The 25,058-nt window shown below is 41.6% G+C and overlaps 1 protein-coding gene across 1 annotated transcript; it reads left to right on the top strand.

Moving 5' to 3' along the window:
- Nucleotides 1–594: 594 nt before the first annotated feature.
- LOC306732910 (receptor-type tyrosine-protein phosphatase epsilon-like) lies at nt 595–24,426 on the top strand. The gene is made up of 20 exons (XM_079214085.1): nt 595–730; nt 12,058–12,135; nt 12,751–12,847; nt 13,338–13,411; nt 14,885–15,021; nt 15,800–15,890; nt 16,767–16,843; nt 17,344–17,380; nt 17,485–17,582; nt 18,237–18,356; nt 18,574–18,737; nt 18,990–19,125; nt 19,284–19,433; nt 19,986–20,079; nt 20,477–20,553; nt 20,664–20,798; nt 21,067–21,192; nt 22,130–22,281; nt 22,423–22,558; nt 22,722–24,426. The coding sequence occupies exons 2-20, from the start codon at nt 12,063–12,065 to the stop codon at nt 22,794–22,796; spliced, it is 2,049 nt and encodes a 682-aa protein (XP_079070211.1). The 5' UTR covers nt 595–730; nt 12,058–12,062; the 3' UTR covers nt 22,797–24,426.
- Nucleotides 24,427–25,058: the final 632 nt, after the last annotated feature.

Raw genomic sequence — 25,058 nt, 5'->3', positions numbered from 1 at the left:
ATGTTAGCCTCCCAAAAAAGGAACTAATTTGACTCACCTGACTAATTTAAGAGTATTTTCTTCCCGGTGGTTTTATTTTGTGACCATCTGCATATCACCCTTGGGCACCTTCTGAGACTTTGTGCCATCTAGACGATTCCTTTGCCGATGAGGATGCAACGTTCATACTTTTTTCTGCATTTCCATCAAAGCCTAATGGCATCAGGAGGGTTTGAAGGGTACTTTATAGAGGATATATTTGCTGTTTCACGATGCTCTAGTCTAGGTTATCCTTACTACTTCACATCCTCCTCCTTTGAGGAAGCGGTCCTTTAATCGTCACTGCTGTCTTGTCCTCTTGCTACATACTGCTTCTGCACAAGACAGGAACTTACCCCCCTTCTCCAGCTGCTTATCAGCCGCGCTGTGTGTTGTTAGTGATCTAACTCTGTCTTTCTTGTGTTCAAATAAAGGTGGTGACCAGCATCCCGGCATCCGAGGCTGGCTGCTGCTCGGTAAGCCCCTGGAGGTGACGGGCCGAGACCCGCAACTCGCCACCGCTTGGAGCCAAGGACGGTGTAACCTCACTGGGCTGGAGCGCAGAGCTCACTCCCACCCACCCTCCAGCTTCAGTTCACCTTCTCACTGAGGACGACGACGATGTCACTACTGGACTCTGTGGGAAGCATGTGACCCGCCACGCCAATTATGGATCTGAGAATCAGTATACATTGAATCAACACTCATCCAGGTAATTTAGCACTCTGCGGCCTGCATACACAACACTGCGTCCATGTATTTAGCTGTGGATATGAGCTTCTTAGGAGTTCCCTCTTGAGTCTCTGGGGTGCATTTTGCAGGTTTCATTTGGACGCATAACTACCTTTTGATTTGCACAGAGCTGTTTATTTTCTTTGTAAATCGTGGGACAAGTTCCTGGCATTTTTGTGGCCATTCTGTCACTTCCTCAATCTGGTGATTTAAGGGTAGCGCTTGTTGCCTGTGTCACCTGGTAATGAGGACCAAGAAACAGGAAGTTGGACAGTAGTTTGAAACGGTAGTGAGAACGGAGGACTGCACAGTATTGTACAGTAGCAACACCACCATTAGTTAGACCAAGCATGCTGCAGCCGTTTGGGATATTAAACAGTTGTTACAACACATTCTCAGGGAGCTAATACGAGATTGTATAACTGCGTAAGCCTCTCAACACTCATGCTTTTGACTTTTCTTCTATTTAACAATCCCCTTCATTGTTGTGCAAATCAAATATTTTGGTCCCCGCCAAGCGGTTTAATGACCATGAAAATATAAAGAGAAAAGGAACATACAGTGGATAGGAGAATGGAAAACAAAGCCTGAAGAATAAGACGGAAGGAAAGAGAAAGGAGAGGAGACTGTGTTTGTGTTAAAATGTGTGTCCAAGTCATTGTCTGTCCACATCTGTCTGCATGTGTACGTATCTTATCCAGGGTTTTTGTCAGGAGTGTGTGGCAGTCTTGTTCCCATTTCCGCTCTGGAGCAGAGCGGTGCAGGAAGGCTGGCTGGTTGGCTGGCTGCACAGGAAAGGAAACAGTCTCTATCAAACAGCAGATGGAGGACAGCATGTGCTTACACTGCAGAAACACACATACACACACGCACACACACACGCGCAATATACACACAGGCACGCATGAACTATGTGCAAGTAGCTTTTATCAAGAGTGTGACCCAGATCACACGTCGCAATTGTTAGCTGAGGAGAAATTTTAAAGAGTTATAGTTGAATGAGGAATATAGAGGACACTCTGACGTTTCAAATGCACTTTTGAAATATAGCAAAGGATTTTTTTTTCTTCTTCCGGGAAGGTTGTTTTGCCCTCAACTTTTCTTAAAGCTTCTTTCCCGCCTCACTGTATTTACGGGGCTCACAGCTTCCCTTGCAAAAAACCTGATAATATAAGATATAAAAAGTCAGTCAGCTCCTCGGGGCAAACATTGTGATACATTTCAGTTCTCCAGTTTAGTTTAGTTTTCTGGTATCAGTAGAGCTGAGCTTTTGACCCTCTTGGCCTGCAGGTCAAACATATTTGTCTGAAGATTTAGTGATACCCAAAATCTCATCTCCTCCTCCTCCACTTCATTCTTCCCTCTGACCTCCGAGCGGTGTGTATGCCCGTGATTTCAGATCGCCTGTCATGCCTCGGTCAGGAGTTGTTAGTGGTGGGTCAAGCCTCTCCCTGCATGCCTGCCCGTCTCGCAGAGCTTTTGTCAGTGAGGACTGGATGTTGCACTTCCTTTTTCTCAAGAGGGCAGCGAGTTCCCGACATAGTCATTTGCTCTCCATATGGTGTGTGTGTGTGTGTGTGTGTGTGTGTGTGTGTGTGTGTGTGTGTGTGTGTGTGTGTCCTTTCTCATTTGTGTAACAGGGCTGCTTAGGAGGAAGGACAATGCTGCGGACTATGGTTCCCAAGGCCCCACTGAATGACTCATATTCCTATAGAATAGGCCAAACAACAGGGTTACACAATCTTAATCAACAGTACTGCTCAGAATGTGCCCTGCTGGGGCCGTGAGGATTGGGAAAAATGTGTTGGGGTTTGAGTTTGTGTAGCATAATTACTGTGCTAAAATGTCTAGTTCCTCCTATAGGAGGCAGGCTGCTGTGGACTATGATAATAATAATGATTATAAACAACTACTATTTTCCTACTTGTTTGTCAAACCTGCTGTCGTTGGGTTTGTGATAAGGGAGCATTAAATGGGCTCGTTCCTATTCTGGGAAATGAAGTGCGATACTGTGGTTTTGCTATGGAAACCGCAGCTGTTTGACAGTAAATCCTTGCTTCCCGTGCAGACAGTCTGTGGACGTGTCAGAAACCAGTCCTCACATCCCCTTAGAAAGAGTCACAGGAGGGTTTTATAGTCTGCGTCTGCACGGAGCAGACAGGTCTGCTCTATCTCTGCAGAGCAGCAGCGTGGGCCGTTCGCTTATCCCTGCTGGTCTTACGTCTCCTCTCCTCTTTTCCTCCCTTCAGAATCAAGTGGCTTTTTGTTCTCCCACAGCTGTGCTTATCACTTGTTTCTCCACCGCTGCCCTCCCCATCCTTCTTTCAGGGAATGAACGGATTTTTTTTGGGGCTGGATCTGGTGGTTATCTCCGTCTCTCTGTGTTTAAAAAAAAAAAATAGGGGGTTATAATCAAGAATCCCCTCTCGGTCTCCCTGGGGTGGTTTTTCTACGAGAGCCAGATCTGTTTCAGGCTCTGCGTCAGCACTGATGTTGAATAAATCTCACGGCAGTCAAAAAAATGTGTGGATTGTCATCATTACAGCCACTGACACTGCAATTAATTCAGATTAATTTGAGTGAAGTAGGTTTCTTTATCCCGCAGGATTTCTCAGTTACCTGTTATTTCTACACTGGAATAAAATGACATGTACAATGAGCCATACATTCTCAGGGGGAGGCAGTGTTGTTGGTTGTAGTGCGCTTTAAAACCAGGCTCCCAGACGCCATCTGAATCAGCTGTTATGATTCTACGCAGAACTACATTCTAATCTGTTTAATCCTTTTTATTGACCATTAAAACTTTCTAAAAAGACCTCTGATGGAATTATGGTCAGTTAAAAGAGGTGATTTACCCACAGTGTGACCACCAGTCTTCATTTTGTTTATTGTTTCAGATGTATTCTGATGCGTATGCTTATTATCAGGAAGGATGTGGTTCCTGAATGGCTTATTTTTCTGCATTGGAGGAACCACAAAGTCTAATCAAACTCGTATCCATAAAATGTTATGAATTATAAGTCATGATGAAAACCTGGTACTTTAAAGGGAAATTACAGTATTTGTGCCTCATTTTCATGTTTTTTTTTATATAGAATGGTGACAATGACTGTTGGTGAGCCTCAAACATGACGTTTTAACAGTATTCTGGTATCACGCTATACAGTCACGGTATGAAGATGGGCGGTTATTGTACCGTGTACATTTACTTATCTATGATATTGAAGAAAAACACTGACATACGTGAGTGTTTAAGTGAGCTAAAGGTACAGACAGTAGCAGTCCGCCTGCATTGTCACGTTTCTACAGTTTATGTTAGTAATTGATAATCATAGTTTATGATTTTCAATGCCCACAGTTGATGCTATTTTTCATTTAGTAGTACATTCTATAGCTCGTGCGTGCATGCTTGAGAAGAAGTTGCAAACGTGGGAGGATATTTTGTGTCTCCAAATTGCACACATGAAATGAGACGTTTTTTATTTATTTTATTGACTGCTTCTAAAAGGACAATTTGGGCAGTTGGCTCCATGGATTTCCAGGGGACAACTCTCGGTGTTCGTTAGTGGGAATTTATAGCCTCAAAGACACGTATTTGAGATGATGATTTCTGTTAAATTAAAGTTTTTTGGGGCTTCTTTTTAAGCTGTATGCCTCCTTGCCTCAATCAAATGTATTCATGTTGCTCTAAAATTCTAATTCTAATTACTAGGCTTAATAAAAAAAACATGACAGTAACCTTGATTCAACATGTACTTAGACCAACCTAAAGGACCCTCCTCTCATATTCAAGAGCCTAAAAACGCATTAGTTTACCACCGTACAGTATGTTACACTTTTGTCCTCCTTAATGGTCCTACAAGTTAAGACATTTCACATCCATCACCACGCTCTCAGGCTCCCAGCTTTATGCACAACCCCTTCTTCTTCTTCTTCTTCTTCACACTAATACCTGCTCACAGCACAGTGCCGGTAATCACAGAGCCCTTAGTGATAATGAGAAGTGTCACAACGGTGGTTTAGTCATTTCCAGCACAGCTGCCGCGCATTTCTCCGGCCATCGACGGCGCTGGTTCCAGGCCATAATTGCTCTGCCTCTGAATAATTGACAGATGGGAGGAGGTAAATCCCAGAGGTGTCAAGGTGGGAGAAAGATGGATGCCTCTGTGTTCAATGCTGTCAGGTCTGGAGGTGTAAGGGGACTGGAGGACATGATGAGACCCTCAAAGGGGGAGATTGTCCCCACACACATGATGGACCACTAGTGGAATGGTTTCTGGCACGGTGGTCTGGCTCCTTTACAGTGACTGTGTGTGTGCACTTGTGAGAGAAGCTCTCTCTCTAATTCTCACTCAGTCTCTCACACACACACAAACACACACACACACAACAAAATGACACTCAGACAAAACGACCAAGTCCAAGCTTTGATGTGGCGTTTGCGAGTGCAGACGACAGGCTAGAGTAAATATTTACTACCAATTAGGCTCTTGGTTTCCAGGCCCCACCAGAATGTGACAGTAGCTTTGAAATGCTTTAACCGCTAAAGGCATTAACTTCTACACTAAATGAGAGCTGCTCGCAAATGTTGCGGCTGGAATGTTTTTAAGAGGATTATCAATAATCGCTTCTCATCTAGCAGCGTGTTATTTTTAACTAATATGCAGCAGCTAAAAGCTGTTATTTACAGTGAGGACTACTCTAATGGCTGTGTTTCCGGCGCGGACACAGTGGCCGCGCCGCCATATCCATACCAACAGGATGTTATGGCCTGAACCTGGCAGCAACAACCACAGCTTCTTTTTTTCTTTTCTTTCAAGCAGTGGCGAAAAACTGTTTTTCACTCTGTTCTTTTATTCAGTTTTTCTCCTGCATGCAAAAACACCGGCAGTATTCATACACACATGCATTTTCTCCCACGTTCAGCCTAGATCTCGGTGTTGAGTTGCCCCGTTTGTTCCCATAGAGGTGGAGGGCTGACACTGCAGAGCGGAGCCAGCGGGTCTCCAAGGTCGTTACCACTGCTACAGCGTCTGGGCGCCCTGGGAAGGCAGGAATTGATTAATGACAATGCTAGGAGGAGGGGAGGAGTGCAGTGCTGCAGAGTTGTTACTGTATAATGCTGCTTTAGCTGGTGCTAGTGTGAGACACTGCAGAGTGTGACACAGTCCTACAACTACTCCTGATGATAGTAATAATAGTGTCCTCACTAGTTACATGCGGAAAAAGTTATTTTATTATTGAACTCTTACTAATTACGTGCAGAAAAAGTTAGCAAAAACATTAAACTTTTACTTTTATTAAACAGTTAAATGAAGTTTCAAATTGCTTAATCTTTCAACCTATTGTCCACCTTTTTGTGAATAATGGGGACAACATTTTTTTTTAATTTGACCAGTATTGAGCGAGAGTGATGCAGACTGTAGCCACTCAGGATAACTCCTCATCCTTTTACATGCACTTAAGTGCATTTTTTTCAGATTGTTATCATAAGTTAACACCATAATGGAAAGGACCCTCCAAAGAAATATGTTTTTCTTTACCTGTTGCCTGATCTGGTCTGTTTTTTTCTGTGTCATGTGACTTGTTACCGGAAGATGACGGTGGAAGTTGGAGAGAGTTTGTTGTGTTGAGTAAAGACTTTGACCACAACAACACTGTATCAAGCAAGAGGTCGAGAAAACTTTTTATTTGGGAAAATAAGAGGTTTCAAAATGGAAAAGTGAATTAACAATTTACTGAACACCGATACATGTTTAATTGTCTCTTAAAGTGTACTTTTAAAAATCTTGGAGTGAATAATGAATAGTTTGTCACAGTCTGAATGTAGATAATTGATGTAATCTACAGGAATCAGTGGATGAGTTTAGAAAGAGCAACGCTGATCACCTTGTCCAACTATAGGCTACACTGCTGTGGAAGCAGTCGCACATCTGGGAGAGCAGATGGACACCCCAGCTCCATTTCCTCAGCTAAGACCGTGAATGTAGTGCACTGTCCTTTAAATAGCTAACCCGGCCGAGCTCCACACACTGCAGCTCCCCAATGGCAGAGAGCACCGAGACAAGAGAGAGCTACGCAGTGATCTGAGGACGAGCAACTGAAATAGAAAGCAAGAACTTGTAAACCTCCTGCAGTCTTCTGGTCAAAACTCAAACCTAAGAGTACTCCAGTTGTTTTGTATTTCATTTCAGTAAAGTTAGGGGACTCATGGGAGACATATATAATGCCAGAAATTGATGCAGCACAGTGTCCTGACTTTTAACCTGTAAAATGGGTCGTGCTGCAAAAAGCATTGTAATCTTCACCTCCCATAATGCAACTTTGAATGATTTTGGTAATTTATTGAAGTTATTTGTTATTGTGCAAATACATTTGTAAGCCTGTAGTACTGTGCAACACATTGTGAAAACACACATGCTGTATACAACACACACAATCACCCGCTCCCTAACACATCTCCCACATTTTCTACACCTTTCTGCCGCGGTAACCAAACATGACAGATCAAATTTGACACCACCTGTTTCTGTAGTTACAGAGACAACAATAATATAGCATCCAACCACAACATGACTCACTCTCACACTGATCAGCTCTTGTAGCCTTGGTCTATATATACAGTATATAAAGCGTCTCTGTTTTGCTCACTGGTGACTTTTTGGTAGCAACTCAGTGAGCAAGCCGCTAACTAAGAGGAAGCAAGGATGAGTATATTTAAAATACAATTAATGACACTGATGCTATCGCCAAGAACCACGCGTGCACAGAACAAATTAGGCCTGTTCATTATTAACGGAACTGCTCTTGAAAAGCCCAATTATCTCTTATGTTATGTTCATGCTGCTGCTTATCACTTCACATAATCACTTTTGTACTTTTTGTATCGTATAAAATTTGAGGCTGATCCTCATATGTCTATTTAGAATTTTGAAAATCTGATAACGTTGAATAATGTAACACAAATTAGTTGTTACTTGTCGGCTGTAACTGATGTATTTAACATAATCAAACAGCCACTTTATCTGCCTCCCCACATTTATCACAATACATGTTTCTGTGTGCATCTACGTTTGTAGAAAGGACACGTTTGACATTTTAAGAAAGTCTGCTTGTTCGTTCTCTTGCCAAGAGTTTGATGAGAAGATTGATACCTCTCAGATCTGTTTATTTAATTTGGAGCTACAGTTGGGAGACTGTTTGCTTAGCTTAGCATAACGACTGGAAGCAGGAGGAAACAGCTTTTTACACTTTACAGATTAAATTAATATATAACATGTTGATTAGTCCGATCCAGAGCTGCCGGTATCCAGGCAGATTTTTATTACATGTGGATGTTGCACCCTTGAAACAAACTGTCCAAAAACACGTCCTTCTTCAGTTTTGCAACTTTTATTTAACAAATCCCAGTTTAATAACAAGCATACGTTTTGTCTTCAGCCAGTATACTGCACTTCTACTTCGCTCCTCCCTTAAAGAGACAGCGCTCTTTTCTAAGATGCATGCAATACTGTCTGCCCTTCACAGCCAGTATGTGTACAGGTAATGTAATGTTCTCAAACATTGGAGCAACAACATATGACTTAACTTAAACACACAATTTAAAGTAAATTGTTTGTAATGGACACAGTTGTGTTAAATTAGTAAAACATATGAAATAACATATTTCAGGGTGCTACATGGACAGAGCCAAACTAGCTGCTTCATATTTACGTAGAGATATGGAAGTGGTATCGATCTTCTCCTATAATTCTGAGGAACTGAAAAGAAGGCTAAAGGTTACTGGTTGCTTTTCCTCTAATAAGTCATCTTGCAGGTTTCAGTTATATAAAAATAAGATAAAACCCTGTCGCCTAAAGAGTAAATAGTCTGGCAGCGGTTTCCTCAGAGGACACAATGTACCTACTGCCCGCTCTCCCTGTCATATCGCCCCTACACCCACCACCCATTCTCTGAATTCCCCAGCTGACATATTGGAAGGGACAGAGCGATTGTGCCCAGAGAAACCACATTCAGTGGATCTGACAGTGCTCTGTCTCAGGGACGCCACAATGCAACAGAACACCATGTTCCCTGTCAGAGGTCTTATCTTCTCATTGTTACAAGCTTGTCCTCTTTTTGATGGTTAGGTTTCAGGTGCTAATTAGTTAGATCTGCAAGGGTGTCATTATGTCACTTTTCACAAGCCAGACTGAAAGAATGAGAGAGCGGAGAAGCACACCACAAGGAAAAAACACAAGACCACAGGGAGGTATAGCTCATCCGCACAAACAAAACACTGTCAGGCAAGAACATTTATCAGCTTTCTGGATTGGGACTAAAAATAACACAAGATTCAGTTTGTTCGAGTCAGAATTCCCACTCTGCCTTCTTCATGTTTGGAGCAAGGATAGAGAAGCAAAGAGAGGCCTGCTTGTATTCTCTGTTGCCTTGTGATATTCTAAAATATGTGCATGTTTGTGTGTGTCTGTGTGTGTATGTGTGTCCACATTGTTGTTTGTATGCTGTCAGAATTGCAGGTTTTCAAAGGTGGCAGGTTGTATTCAGTGGAGACAGAGCTCATCATGCACACATGACAGCGTCATGTACTGTATGTAAGCAGGGCTAGGTGATACTTTTCTGGTATGGCAAGACAAAAAAAAAATGTAACTGGAATCATATGAAGAAGGGATCGCCTCATGACCAATATGGAGAGGAGAGGATGAATGAGTACACGCTGTTAACTTTCAATGTAGATATGGCATGTGAGCATTTTAATAAGATTGACTTCGAAAATATCTGTTTATATTCTGTGTTGATAACTCTGCAGTGTTTTTAAGTGGTCTAATTTAATTGTATTGAATTGGTGTAGGAAGTCCTGTCAATACAGTTGAGGCTTCCCATTCTGCCGCCCAGGTCGATACTGACCCACTGTGAGACAGAATGAACTCTGGGTAACTCTGGACTCGCATACTACAAAAATAACTGTCTGTATAGCTGGCCAAGACAATACCCGTTGCAAATGTCTCCTATCGGAAAAAATAAGGACGCCTTAGAGCTTCCTCAGAGCTGACATCTCCCATGACCTGTTTTCATTATGGCTGATTGTTGGTGGGTAGCTACGGAGGGCTAGATGGAGAAAAGACAATACACAGATGACGGCCCACACAATGTGATGATAGCTGTTTGCCGAGTCTGACTCGAGCTAATCGATGACTAATGCTAACAGTCTAATCTGAGACTTGTGGTCTTGACTGGTGTATGCTGAGTGAGGAGAAATGGAGAAGTCGAGATAAGATATCCCGAGGAATGGGAAGCAGTGTTATTTATAGTAATCCTGGGGAAATTTCACCTCAAAGAAGGAGGAAAGGAAGCTGGCGTTCTCCTCAGAGATGCTGAAGAGGTCAGGCTGCAGACCATTGCAATGACGAGCTGGGAAAAGCTTGAGAGCAGAGGAACAGCCTTTGATCCCCCAGGGACGGGGTGACATCTCCAGAGGTGATGGCGGGGAAAGAGGAAGCCAGGAGCCAGGGGACGCTTACAAGAAGTTGCAGCACTGTACCACAAGACACAGCCTTAGGACTCGCTATGAGCAGTCTGCTGGCGGTCCCCATTGAGCCACCGTACACACAAATAAACAAACAGACCCAGCATACATGAAATTCATCGCAGCTTGTGTAGTGGAAAGTCCCAAACGGCACCATGAGTGAATTTCCACATCACAAAACCTCAAGTCTTATACACATAGTACTGCCCTAAGGATCCACACACTTTGTACACACGAACTCGGCTCAATAACCTCCCCCTCATCCAGGCTTGTGACATTTGCAGAGAGAGCCTTAAAGAGGGAGGAGAGCCGGAGAAGCACGCTGCTCCTCTCCTCTTCTTCCCTCATTAGAATTCTCTCATCAGTCTTCCCCGTGGAACGGAGGGACATGTCAGGGTTTATTAATCGCTCCAGGAAATGTTATTGACCTGGACCTTCTGCTCCCTCTCTCTCCCTGCTGCAGTCAGTGTCTCTGCTCGGCTGCCTCCGCATTCCTTCGGTGTCCTGTCTGGACACATTACAGGACACTGCGGCACAGCGTGGAGGCTTCAACACACAGTGTCTTCATTGACTATGCTCTTGGCCTGGGCTTTCTCTTCACAGCAGCTGCAAAGACACACACACACACACACACACACACACACACACACACACACACACACACACACACACCTGCAGCCTTGGGGAGACAAAGCACACTCTGCTGTGCTTCATTATGGGGTGATAGCAGCTCTGTGCTGGCGCGGATTGCTTTGATTCCAACTTTTTTTTAAATATATATATATTTTTTAAACATCTCATTGGTTTTCAAACCTTACAAGCAGATTTCAAAAGAAATTAGGTGTATAAATCGATGTGATGTGAAACCTATTCTGAATGCTCAAACACTAGAATCGATCGGAGATGCTCCTTTATCCTCCCTTCTCTGCATTCTGCTACCGGGAGAAGGAATGATCAGAGTCATTCAGCTAAGACTCCTGTGTGTGTGTGTGTGTGTGTGTGTGTGTGTGTGTGTGTGTGTGTGTGTGTGTGTGTGTGTGTGTGTGTGTGTGTGTGTGTGTGTGTGTGTGTGTGTGTGTGTGTGTGTGTGTGTGTGTGTGTGTGTGTGCGCGCGCGCGCGCGCTCTGGACAGAGCTCATGGTGCTGTGGGTGTTGGCATGCATGTGTGTGAATGAGTGTTTGTGTTGGTGGGAGGTTATCAAATAGGAGGAGGGGAGGTGGCAAAGAGTAGAGTGTGAGGGTGTAGGTGTTAAGCCTCTTCTAGGCCGTGTGTGTGTGTGTGTTGTTCTCTTTGCTCAATCTGATAATGCACTGATTAAAGCATGTACCTTAATGCAGTAGTAAGGAGCATTAAATTGGGTAAGCAAAACATTTTTTTTTATATATATATATATATATATATATATAAATTTGAATTAGAAATATATAAACGGATGTTTCCTTGGCCTGGATGTTATCTTTCGACATTTTTTTTTCTCAATGGGTTGGTGAGGGTGTTATCGTGGCCGCCTTGTTTTTCAAATATTGGATTATTGTGCCTCCATGTGGACATGTTAGGCATTACACTGTACCATTTATGACGGGGCTAATGAATGACCAGGATGTGAGTGTGTTGTTCCATTGTGTCTCCATGAACTTTGCACCGATGAGCACATTCCTGAAAGCAACAGTCATGAATAAAGAAATATGCCTCAGATCTGTCAAAAGCGTCCATGAGTCTTTACTTTGCAAACATGTCTGGCACTAAATTCAATATCCTCCTTCATTTTGTTTTTCTGCAGCCACAATGGTCCCACTTCTGTTTTTGGTGGCAACCACAACAACATCCAATTCCACCGGCAATGGCAACCACACACAAGGTAGGCGTAGTAACAAGGGCAATGCACCTCGCCATGTGAGACTAAACACCACTGAGCCATTAAAGATAGCAATACAATCCCATTGCCAACCGCTGCAGTCATCACTTTCCTCTAAGATATGATTATCATGTGTCTTCCTGCTTGATAATAGCCTTTTCTACAGCCTTGTTATTACCGGATGACAATGAACTTCAGCAGCTGTGGATTGTAATTTACGGCTCATTGTGCAGCTTTATAAACAAAGCTAATAGTTGTCTGTGTGGCTGTGACTCTTGGCTGAGTCTTCACACTTAGAGCCTCTCATTTTCTGTCAGACAGACATAACGACATAACGACATGAGCTGAGACTTATCTCTGCAGACAAAATACTGCAGAAGCCAGTTATTAAATCAGGCCTGCAAGCCGAGGAGAGCATCAAATATGCCAAGTATTGTTTTTTATAAAATTTTTATCAGTTAATGCAAAACACATATGGCTCAAACAAATGGATGCATACACGCATATGCACACGCATACACATATGCACATATATATATCGTCGGCCTTGCTCCCTCTTCCTGCTTCTTTGTTGCCGGTGCTCACTGACCCCCGGCTCTGCTTCTCCTCCTTCCTCAGAAGACGTGACATCCCACAGCCAGCACATCCTCCCCACCGTGCTGGTCCTGTCCCTGCTGCTGCTCATCATCGCACTGCTAGCCTGGTACTTCCTCAGGTAAAAAAAAATCCTCGCCATCCTCAGCAAGGACTCACCCACCTCACCTCATGCCCTCCCAGGGCCTCGCTGACTGGCTGTGATCCCGGCTCGAGGGGGCAGAGCTCAGGGTGACAAACGCTTCCTCCTTTTAGTCATTGAGGCGGAGCCCAGTCAGGAAGTGCTGCTAGCCGACTCCCTCTCATGCTTAGAGAGAAGAGAGGCAGTCAGACTGTGACAGTGTGGACCTAAACGGGCAACAAAAGAGAACAAGTTCGCACCGCATTTGGACTAGAGCGTTGGTTTCCCAAGACATCAGCTAATGAGAAAGAATAGCTTTTCGAGTTTAAGATGGTAGGTTCGATCGGCTTTTTGTTCACCGCTACCTACATCATTTGGGAGATCTTCAAGTTTCATTTTGTAGTTCTGAGTTAAAAAAGAAAGTTGAACTCTGACCATGGCATCATTGAATCTTATGTTATTCTCATTTTATTGTATTTGTTTCTGGCAGGTTAAAAAACCAGAGAAAAGCAGTCGTCACAACAGTTGACAAGAAGATACCAAATGGCATCTTGGAGGAACAAGGTAATGTTGGAAATTGGACATCGTGAGAAGCAGCGGGACAGATTGTAGATTGTGACAGCGACAGTCTGGCAGTCAAAAGAAACAGAGAGAGAATGCTAAGGAGAGAGACGTAGAGAGACATGAAGCAGGTTAAGGGAGACGGATGGAGGGTTGAAAGGCATCAGCTTTATGTATGTGCAGTCTCATCACTGCATTGTGGTTGTGTACTTCCTGTGGTTAATATGAGGAAGACAAATGTGATACCATCACCATTTTGCAGCTTTTTGACACTGCATGTCAAATTATAACTCGTTTAGTTCTCAGCTTTGAGCTGCATCATTCAATGACAGAGCTGAGCAAATGTGAAGTATGTTAACAGCTATTGGGCTTGACAGGAAGTAACATGTATTGAGGAGAAGATACATCTTCTCTTATCTGACATTACAATGGAAAACACCCACAGCACACCCACTGTAGTAACAAATGCAGAGCAAATATCAAGGTATTAGCTGAGCTGCTAATACAGTGATCGCAAACATGACGCATTACAGAAGTGTCTTATTCTGGTGTTTTATATGAGCATGAGGTTGTCAGAGTGAATCAAATGCTATATTTAAACATATATATTGTGTTGCCTGTATGACTATGCACGTGTGTGTGTGTGTGCTGATTTGATATGTGTTGTGTTTTAGAGTTTGGATACAGTACTGAGTCGTTATACACCACTGTGCCACCAGGTCAGGTATACAGTACAGGGTGGCGGTATCAGAACCCTCATAACACTAACACTCTTCTCAGTACTTTTTCAACCTACATTAACAGAAATGCTTTAGAGAGGTTTCCGGAAGTGGCTTCTCCCTGGGCTCCTTTGGTTCTCTAACACCTGTTGATGTTTGGTGATCATCGAATACTTACACCCCCTTTTTTTTTTATTTGTTGAGGTGTTGGCGAACAAGTCAGTTTGGTCTTTTGATGAGCTGTTTGTGAAGATCCTTGCAGAGTAATTCAATAAGAGTATTGTCTAATTCAGTGATTCCCAACCAGGGGTACTTTGGCAGTTGACATGTTTGATTTTAAATTAAAGTATATATCCGTATATGGAGTCAGAGAATATATGAACGCTACGTGTTGCTACTGAGGTCGAGTGAAAACTAGTGAACTTTTTTAGCTAAAAGTTAGATGGTTGAAACATCCTTCTGCCACCACAAGTGGTAGTTGTATATTTGAACAAATAAGCATGAGCACTTTCAGGTGTATGAAAACATTATTGTAACAATTACTGTTAGATAAGTCTGTTATATGGCAGGGCTACATCTGGTTGGGAACCACCAGGTCTTTGGAAACCCAATCCTGTTTTAGAAATAATTTCTATGAGCCGATCATTAATTTAATAATTAAATAATGTTGTTGTTTTCTTGAAAACGGCATATAATTCAACTCTATACTTGTATAGTCCAGCAGGGATAATAAACCCCCCGACTGTTCTCCCCACAGAGCAACAGACGGTGGTCCTTCTGCCCAGATCCCCGTCGGCCCCCAAGACCTACTTCCCCATCCCGGTGGATCACCTGGAGGAGGAGCAGAGGCTCCGCTCAGCTGACGACGGCAAGCTCTTCAGGGAGGAGTTCAATGTAAGCGTCCCCTCTTCCCCTCTTCAAAAAGTCGCCTGTCTTCTGAACAAAGTGCTGGAAGTACTGTTCTTGTCAGTCATCTGGGGTTAAAGCACTGAGTCATGTTTAAGTTCTGTTAGGCTGCTTATTCTTAAAGAAGTGTGGGTTTGAACTGTGTTTGACTCATCTGAGACACTAATCAATGGCAACATCTCTGTTGTACTTTTTTAAAGCTCTATAACCCGGAAATCATTTCAAAAACAATTCTGATCATCTAGTACTGTACACAATAAAATATCATCTCCAAAATGTCAAAAGCATTTTATTGCGTTCAATTGAGCCGACAAACACACCAACAGAATATCTAAAAGTAGATTTAAGGGGTTTTCCCACTACAACTGTAATAAGCTGTGTGTTCATGAGAAGGCAGACGATTCAGGACGTATGTGTGTATTTTTATATTTAAAAAAAACTACTGAAGTTATTTGTATCACATTGTCCATGACACATTGTTCGCATACAACCGCACACCCATGAAAAATACCCTTGTGGCTATGATTGGAGATCTGAGTCAAAACATACATGACTCACGGTTCATGTAACACTTAAGTATCATTTTATTCAGTTTGCCAGCACAGACAGAGGAAGTGTTAATGGAGGACTGTTTGCTGTAGGTAGCAGAGGAAGTGCCGACATCGACATCAACAAAGCCCTTCATACAGCATAGGGCGTAGGTCACGAGCACTTAAAAGTCAGTATGGGAGGTTGTGGAGAACATAACTGTAATTATGCTTTGCAGTCCTTGCCAGGGGGTAATGCCCAAGGGACGTATGAGGAGGCCAACAAGGACGACAACAAGGAGAAGAACAGATACCCCAACATCCTTCCTTGTGAGTTTACTTTCTGTTCTGCAGAATCTAGATTTTCTTTTGCCTCACACCCAGAGCGCACAGTTTCCTGCCTGTGTGTGTGCACGTGTCTTTGGTTCCATGTGAGTTTTAGTCTCCTCAACAGCTTATGTATTCATTCACAAGGAAGCACCTCAGTCCCAAGAGCTTCCTCACCCTTCTTCCTTCATACAGTTGGAGTTCCTTTCACTCATCTCTGTCTCATTGATATTTAATTGCGTAGCTATTGGATAAAAGGATTGGATGAAAAGATTAATACCACTTTTATGTCTGTTCTGATCTCTACAAAAGCTGTAAAATAAATTGGCAACTTCGTGCTTTATGAAACGGGATACCAGTGATAATTTGCTTTTACGATATTAATTTTCAAATGCCGCCATGCTTGTGAATGGCTGAGACAATTTCTACGGCCGGGAAATCTCCGACTGCATTGAGAGGCGGGACCCTACTAACTTTGTACCCTTCTCACTCATGGTTACAATGTTGGAACACAACAATTGGTAAACCACAAATAACTCACTTTAAGAGGGGAAAACAACATGGCACACATCAATTTGTAAAACTAAACATCCCATAAAATGGCTAATTATGTGTCGGACAATTTGTTTGCCAGAAGCAGTTGCCAGGCAATCGGAGGACACTGCCGTGTTCCCAATTATTTCCGGTCTTTATGGTGGATGTAGCTTCATACTTACCGTTCATGAGATCAGTATTGTCTAAGCAAATACATGTATTTCCAAAAAATGCAATATGCTATATGATCTGTAATCGTGTTTAATCAGAGTAATGTTGCATACTGTGTGTATTGTTTTATTTGCTGTAACTCTCTAAACTTTCCGGTGGTATTTTCCCCAACAGATGATCATTCAAGAGTGGTGTTGACTCAGCAGGATGGGAATCCCTGTTCAGACTACGTGAATGCTTCTTACATTGATGTGAGTTGTGCCTTTTCATCATTCTGCATTTGTTAAATGGCAACGTTGTAGCAAAACTGACAATTAATGCCTAATTTTGTTCAACTTGAATTTAATTAAATCAGCTTGATGGTTGGTAACAATTTCATCTCGAATGAGCTGGCAGTTTTTTTTCCGACTTCTCCATGTTGTCATTCAATTTAGTTTAAAAGATTTTTTATTTATTTAATTAACACTAGAATTACGGACTCGCGATTCAATGCCTCTGCATTTCTGAGATATCATAGAATGGGACACAGTGACCTTGACCTTTGACCTACAACATCTAATCAGTTCATCCTTGAGTCCAGGTGGTCGTTTGTGCCAAATTTAAAGAAATTCCCTCCAGGTGATCCTGAGATATCGACATAATAACTCCATGGTCGATGCGACATGAAGGCCTTAAGGGAGACAATCTCACCACAAAGTCCTTTAGGCTTTATATTTACATTTTTAATTAACTTGATATTCATCTCCAACAGGGGTACACGGAAAAGAACAAGTTCATAGCAGCACAAGGTAAGATATAGTGCACTTGGAAATTAAATCTATGATTATGTAATCTATATTATTGTGTATGTCTTAATAAATCATGTGTTAATTATAATCATTTTGTCTCACAGGTCCAAAAGAAGACACCGTAGCAGATTTCTGGAGGATGATTTGGGAGCAGAAAGTAGCGACTGTTGTCATGCTGACAAATCTGAAAGAAAGGAAAGAAGTGAGTGATTTTTCTTTTTTTCTTTCTTAAAACATGTCTCAGCTCCGTGTCTCAGCTCCTACGAGCTCCAGGGTTTCTTCTCCACTCAGCTCTCTGCTCTGACTTTCCTGTGATGGGGGCAAGTCAGTTTGTCTGCAGGAGTTAATGGAGCATCACAAAAAGATTTGAGAAGATATGTGCTTCAAATAGATTGCATTAGTTATGGCCAAAGGTGATATTGAAACCATTGAAACTTAATTAAAACGTTTCATTTCACAGCTGTAAGCGACCCCTCTGACCTCTCTTTTCTCCGCCTTTTATTGTGAACCACAGGAATCAGACCTCCCTCTCTGAACAAAGAGAGAAGGAGAAAGGCTAAAAAAAAAAAAGATCAATAAGAAGAGAATTGCCAAAGATTTAAATCAGCATGTGAAAATCGATGGCTACATAATAACGAAGTCCTCCACGGCAGTATCACAATCACCCAGCGAGGACTTCTATTGACTTCCATTTTGCTAATCTGGACTGACTGACTGTGAAATTGAAGCATAATTACCATCAGTTACCACCTTTTGTGAAGTCATGCATTTGACTCGAGGCCAGTTTGTAAAAGCCGTGTTCCAGAGGAAGAATTTGTTCATATAGGAGGACTTCATTACTGTCATCTCTCCCCAGGACAAGTGCTACCAGTACTGGCCAGATCAGGGCTGCTGGAGCTATGGGAACGTGAGGGTGGCGGTAGAAGACTTCACTGTCCTCGTGGACTACACCATACGCAAGTTCTGCATACAACATGTGCGTTGAAAGCAGTGTTCAGAGATTGCATGTTCACAGGAACATGTTAATTCATGCTGGAATATGTGTAGTTCAGCTCCTTTTTAAGTCAACGACACGATTTCTAAATTCTAAGAAGCTGAATAAATCTGTTTCCACAGGACACATAATCCAGATTGCAAGTGTTTTTTAAGCCGTTAACTGTGTTTTTTCTGCCTGCGTTTGTGTCACTATGTAGCAAGCCAGCGATGCTGCTAAGACTCCAAGGCTGGTCACCCAGCTCCACTTTACCAGCTGGCCGGACTTTGGGGTGCCGTTCTCCCCCATCGGCATGCTCAAGTTCCTCAAAAAGGTCAAGGTGGTCAATCCACCTTTCGCCGGGCCGATCGTGGTCCACTGCAGGTACCAGAGCGCCCAGCTCATGGAGCTCACTGTTTATTATTTTGTTGTTTACTTGGATTGAGATGCTTTTGCCTGAACATCACTTTTAAATGGTTTTAATTATCCAATTTGTTTCTCTGGAACAAACTGTGAGCTATGTCTGGAAACATTGTGACTAAAGCGATGCGTTTGTTTTCAAGCACAGACGTGGCTTTGTTTCTCTGCCTGGCGTCGGCTGAGGATTGTCTTGTGGTTTGTCTTGTGTCTCTGCAGCGCCGGCGTCGGGAGGACGGGAACCTTCATCGTGATCGATGCCATGATCGACATGATGCACGCGGAGCAGAAAGTTGATGTGTTTGGGATCGTCGCTAAGATACGAGAGCAGCGCTCGCAGCTCGTTCAGACGGATGTGAGTTGGAGACTAGGTCCCTCCTGCTTATCACATTACACTGACACTTAATATGAGAATCATCCCTCCTCAATCATCTGTAAAATGTAAATTGTGCCTATGCATAGTGTGTGTGTGGGTGTTGTGTGTTCATCGGTTTGTGTGTATTCCCTCCTCAGATGCAGTACTCGTTCATCTACCAGGCCCTGCTTGAATACTTCCTCTACGGAGACACGGAGCTGGACGTGTCCTCTCTGGAAGGACATCTGCACAAACTGCACAACACCTTTGCAAACGGTGACCGGGTCGGCCTCGAGGAAGAGTTTAAGGTACGGTCTGTCATTTCACGTTCTGACCCACAAAAGGTCACATCAAGTATGTTGCGCGGCAAACTGAGAAATGGCTTAAATACTAGGAGCAGTTTGTTAAAAGTACCTCTCTTCATTTGACCAACAATGATTGAAAAATAAAAACAATACAACTGTTGAGTTTAAATCCATCAGACTTGATGTAACACTTTTTGATTATTATTTCTATTTCATAAGATCTTTTTGTATTGTCAAATATATTTGCACAGCAAAGACAACTGTGCAAAAAAAACCTTCTCAAGCTAAAATTTGAGCCTTATGGCAGAGCAAGAACTGAGATGTGCCAGAACCTACTGATTTACTTGTAAAATCTCAAACTCAAGCCTTAATTATATACATCTTTTTCATTCTTCCAATATCTGTACAATGATCCACTAACTTTCATCTACTAATTGTGATTCATAATTAACAGTGTAACTTGTTTTATTTCCCCAAGATTAATATATTTGGGAATAAAAAGTTAATGGATGTTTGCAGGTTTGTAACATTTTGTTTTTCTTTATTTCTGCTCAGAAACTGACCAACATGCGAATAATGAAGGAGAACATGAGAACGGGGAACCTTCCTGCCAACATGAAGAAGAACAGAGTTCTGCAAATTATTCCATGTAAGAAAGAAGGAAACCCAGAGGACAAAACAGATCGGATGCCTGTTTTATGTAAACTGGTGGAATTAATTTGATTTAGTATAGCCAATAAACCCTTTTTTGGGGGGAGACACAAGGGAGACGCAAGGGAGACACAAGGAGACACAAGGGAGACACAAGGGAGACGCAAGGGAGACGCAAGGGAGGCAAGGAAACAAGGAAGAGACAAGGGAGGCAAGGGAGCCGTGGATTTTGACCTCCAGATTATATTGTCTGTCGGTGTCCCTATGTTTAGAATCTGAACATGTTTTTCCAATCTTTTCTCAGAAAGTCACTCGAGCCACTTTGTATACTTGATACTCTGTGAACATGTTCATAAGCTGCTTTTGAGGAGTTTCCTGTTCTATTCCCATTTCAGATGACTTCAACCGAGTTATTCTCTCCATGAGAAGAGGTCAGGAGTTCACCGACTACGTCAATGCGTCTTTTATAGATGTAAGCACACTTTTTATTACCTAATGCCTTCCTTAGTGCATTTATACCTGCAGTAGTTCATGGGTATTGCTTTTGAAAGCTGAGGATGTGTGTGTTTCGCTGTGACTCAGGGCTACAGGCAGAAGGACTACTTCATTGCTACCCAGGGCCCTCTGACACACACAGTGGAGGATTTCTGGAGAATGGTGTGGGAATGGAAATGTCACTCCATTGTCATGCTCACTGAGCTCCAGGAGAGGGAGCAGGTAAGCTGTGCTAGCTGATGACCGCCAGCTAGCCATGATTAATGGCTCCATTAAGCACCACAGCAGTGCAACATAAACCATATGTGTTCCAATTTCCTGCTTCTTTCACAAATGTTGCTTTTATTATCAGTTTGTGTTTGTGCAGTATCTCATTTTCTGAACCAAAAGTACTTGAAGAATATTTACATTCCATCTGTTAAGCTGTAGTTTGTGTTTAACGTATCGCCAGCAGTGTGCAAGCACTTATCTGTTTGTCTGTTATTTGCAGGACAAATGTTGTCAATACTTGCCGGCAGAGGACTCGGTCACCTACGGAGATTACACAGTGGAGTTGAAGGGAGACACTCTGTGTGACACGTTCAGTCTACGAGACTTGGTACTCACCTTTGTCCCGGTAAGCAAATCAACTTTGCACTATGACACGGCAGTTAATGAGTCAGATAGTGACACTTTACATTTGCCTGACAGGATGAAAAGGCATTTATTGGCTCTATTGATGCAATTATTTTGAACATTTTGATTCTTTTCCAAGGGATATGTTATTAACTTTGAGCCAGAAAGATTGGTGCTTATTAAAATCATAATAGTGTCACTAAAACTATTTAATTTTTGTTCTCATAATTAATTCATCGTAATGACTTCCTGTGGTGGAAAAAGTATTCATCATTTGCTCAAATAAAAGTGGCAATGTTAAAATGTTCAGTTCTGCATCCAAATTTAAGTATCTAAAGTAAAAAGTAGTTATGTGAGGGATGTATTATTTATATTCGATTGTGAGATGGTCATTTTACTGCTGCAGTTAGTCAATGTATATTCTGTTAATTAGTTAAGTCCAATGTTTCCCAGCTTATGGTTCCCTCCAAAGGATCATAACTATTTGGGTCATGTATTCTTTGCATTTTTGTGAGTGGATCATCTTTAAGCCTCTCTCTTTTGTGGAACTGCTTACAACCGCAAGCTCCCACAAACCATTGACAGTGACGAAATTAAACAATTTTTACAATCATGTGTGAATATTTGACAATTAAAACGTTTTAAAGCTACACAGGCTTGAACATTATTGTCTCATTACAAGGGAGTACATAAAACTCTTGTGGTCCAGAGGAAATATGGTGGCCAGGATGTGTTCAGAATTGCCAAGTGAGAGCGCCCCATCTCATATATTTCATTAAATTCGACCCACATCCCCTCTCAGAGGTTCAGTAGTACATTCCTGTGGAGCAGCACCCATCACCGCTAATCTGCTGCACACTTAACCTACTCCATTATGCTTTTGTACACTGCAAATGAATCATATTTGAAAGACATGATGATCTCTCGTCTTTTCACAGGAGAAACAGACGAGGGTGATCAGGCACTTCCACTTCCACGGCTGGCCGGAGATCGGCATTCCAGCCGAGGGGAAAGGAATGATTGACATCATCGCCTCAGTGCAGAGACAGCAGCAGCAGTCTGGGAACCATCCCATAGTCGTACACTGCAGGTAGCTTCACACACATCTGCACCTTTTTTATATTGCTGTTGACATGTTTTTGCATGTGATGCCTTAACATATGAACACTTTTGCATTTCCAAGCCGCTGCTTGACTTAGTTTGAACGAGTCGTTGTGTTTGTGTGCTGCAGTGCTGGTGCAGGCCGAACAGGTACGTTCATTGCACTGAGCAATATCTTGGAGCGAGTCAAGGCAGAAGGCCTGCTGGACGTGTTCCAAACTGTGAAGAGTTTACGCATGCAGAGGCCTCATATGGTCCAAACGGTGGTAAGTAGCAACTCAACTGGATCCTGAATAAGTTTAAGTGCTAGAAGAAATTTAAAAACGTAATGCATCTCATATTCATCACCTCCTGTTTCTTGCTTCATTTTGACGGAAAACGATTTTACACACTACCACCTAACCTATTTGTTCTCTATTTGTTCCATAGGAACAATATGACTTCTGCTACAGGGTGGTACAAGACTTTGTGGACATTTTCTCAGACTATGCCAATTTTAAATGATGAGATTTGCCTTAAACATGGTTTTTAATGTTGTTTTCTAAAGCTGGTTTGTCAGTTTTTTGTGTTTCTTTAACTTGGTCAAATGATCTATTTTGCTATGCACTTGTCCCGCCATTAACTCCATCCTCGCTGTAATATACTGTATGTCAGTGGATGAAAATTGTAAATGAAAAAAGTTAGATGAATAATGTATATTTCACATCATGTATGATAATTATTTTGTCATGAAGTGTTGTTTAAAACTTGGTCTCTTTTTTCAGTTTTGTTGTATAATACTGTATTTTAAATGTTTATCTAAGTGTTATTTTGAATTGACCACGTAATATTTTTAAAGATTGTAGTTATTGTAAATGTATTTATGTATTGACGACATTCCAATCTTGAGTTTGGAGAACACGACGGGAATGTTAACTTTTTTTTTGTAAACATACAGTCATCATTTCATTTATTGATGACTTCTATCTGAGATTAGAGGCGATATTTAAACTACATGCCCATCACGAATGTGATACTCTTTCCAATGGAAATATTGGCAGAAAAGAATGAATCACTTCAGCCATAATGCCAAGAACGTAAAGTTATGCAACAGAGGCTAAGATGACGAAACGGGTTGATTTCCAATATGGATTCAGGCAGACGTTTCACAGTTAAACGTATCACAGTCATAAAATACCATTAAACTGGTTTTGTACCTCAAAAAAAGTGGTATGCAACTGCATTTAACATCGATGTAACAGTCTGCCTTTTGTCTGTAGACAGCAAGAAGTATTTTTGCTAAAATGGCTGCACATTAAAAAAGCACATAACTAAGCCTTTTGCCAAGAACCTGCAATGTTCAAAAAAATATGTTTGCTTTATTTGTATTATAGATAATTTCACAAATCAGTGCCATATGTACTTTTTTAAGACTTGGAAAAGTATAACAACCCTTAGGTAAAGGCCAGTGGTCCTAAGATAAGGTAAGTGTGGTCGCTTAATGCAGTATAGACAGGAAAGTACTTAGCCAAGTCCTTCAAAAGCAAAAACAATACACATGTGGTGCTTCAGTGCCTGCTTAATGCCAGAGCTACAAAAAACACCCCAAACTGTCAATGTTGAGGGACTTTTTAATCTTTTCGAATACATGGGTTTGCTTTTTCACTTATGTCAAAAGGAAAAAGTAGAATGTTTCATAGAAAATGAACTAATAATGAAACATCTTTTCTGTGCATTTTCTCTGTGGCAGAAACCCCCACCTAGTATCCGGTACTCCAAAATGAAACCAAACATTTTGAATGATTTGTTCCAGCTCTGCTTTAATCCTCAATGAAATGTGTAATTTTGTTAACGTTGCATGTAAATACTACATGACAAAGTGCTGACGTTGTGAAGGTGACTGAGCAGCAGGGAACTGTCAAGTGATTGGTCATTTGTGTGTGCTGTCTGTCTGTGGGAGGAGCAGCAGAAGAAGAGACTTAACTAAACAACCTTTTCCTGTGGTTTCTTCTGTCTCTGCCTTCCTTTTTCAGAAAATTGAGAATACCTAGTTTAACCTACAGCTCTTTGCCTTTGTTCTGTGGGTGGTCTAACCACTTTTGGATACTCGATGTCTTTCAAATGCAATTGCAGTATTAAATTCATCTGAAAATGCTTTAGGGTGTCAGTGAAAGTTTTCTTCGGATGTTTTAGCTGTGGTTTGAAACAAAACATGTGTGAACAGCTTATTAAAACCAAATCATGGTGTGTCAAAAAAAAGTCTTAAGACGTTTTAGACTAATAAAAAAAAAACATGGTGTGCCATCACATTTCAGCACATATTATGTCATGAAAAAGTCATAGTGAAATATGTATAGTCATAATTCATAGGATTGTAAGTCTAAAAAAGTAATAAAAAAAAAATAGTATTTCGAAAGAAATGAGTTTAGTATTCGATCATTAAAAAAGTCAAATTGTAGTCTGAACAATGCATTACAAAGTAATTCAATAATATGTGGAACAAGTATTATAAAAGTCAAATTTGTTTTATTAAAGTTATAGTATTTTGAAAAAAAATCTGTAGTGTTGTATGTCAATAAAAACCAGAAAGTCACAGAAGGTTGGAAGTCATGAAAGTCATAGTATAGCATTTTGAAAAAAAAGTAATGGTATATTATGTTGAATTTCTTTTAATTTTATATGTCGAAAACGTAATTGGAAGGTATGTAAAAAAAAAAAACTTTCAGAATTCATAGTGTGTCAAAAAAGTTAAAAATAAATAAAGCCAATCTATAGTAGTCTGAAATA

This window comes from Taurulus bubalis (genome assembly GCF_910589615.1).
Source record: "Taurulus bubalis genome assembly, chromosome: 2".
Taxonomy (NCBI): domain Eukaryota; kingdom Metazoa; phylum Chordata; class Actinopteri; order Perciformes; family Cottidae; genus Taurulus; species Taurulus bubalis.
Note: the sequence above shows the minus strand (reverse complement) of the source record. Positions and strands in the feature narration are given on the sequence as shown.

Excerpts from the sequence above, each read along its gene's own strand:
- LOC306732910 (XM_079214085.1), top strand. The coding sequence starts at position 12,063 with ATGGTCCCACTTCTGTTTTTGGTGGCAACCACAACAACATCCAATTCC. Across the intron at positions 20,554-20,663 it reads TCAATGCGTCTTTTATAGAT|GGCTACAGGCAGAAGGACTA; the intron begins GTAAGCACACTT and ends GCTGTGACTCAG. Across the intron at positions 22,559-22,721 it reads CTCATATGGTCCAAACGGTG|GAACAATATGACTTCTGCTA; the intron begins GTAAGTAGCAAC and ends TTTGTTCCATAG.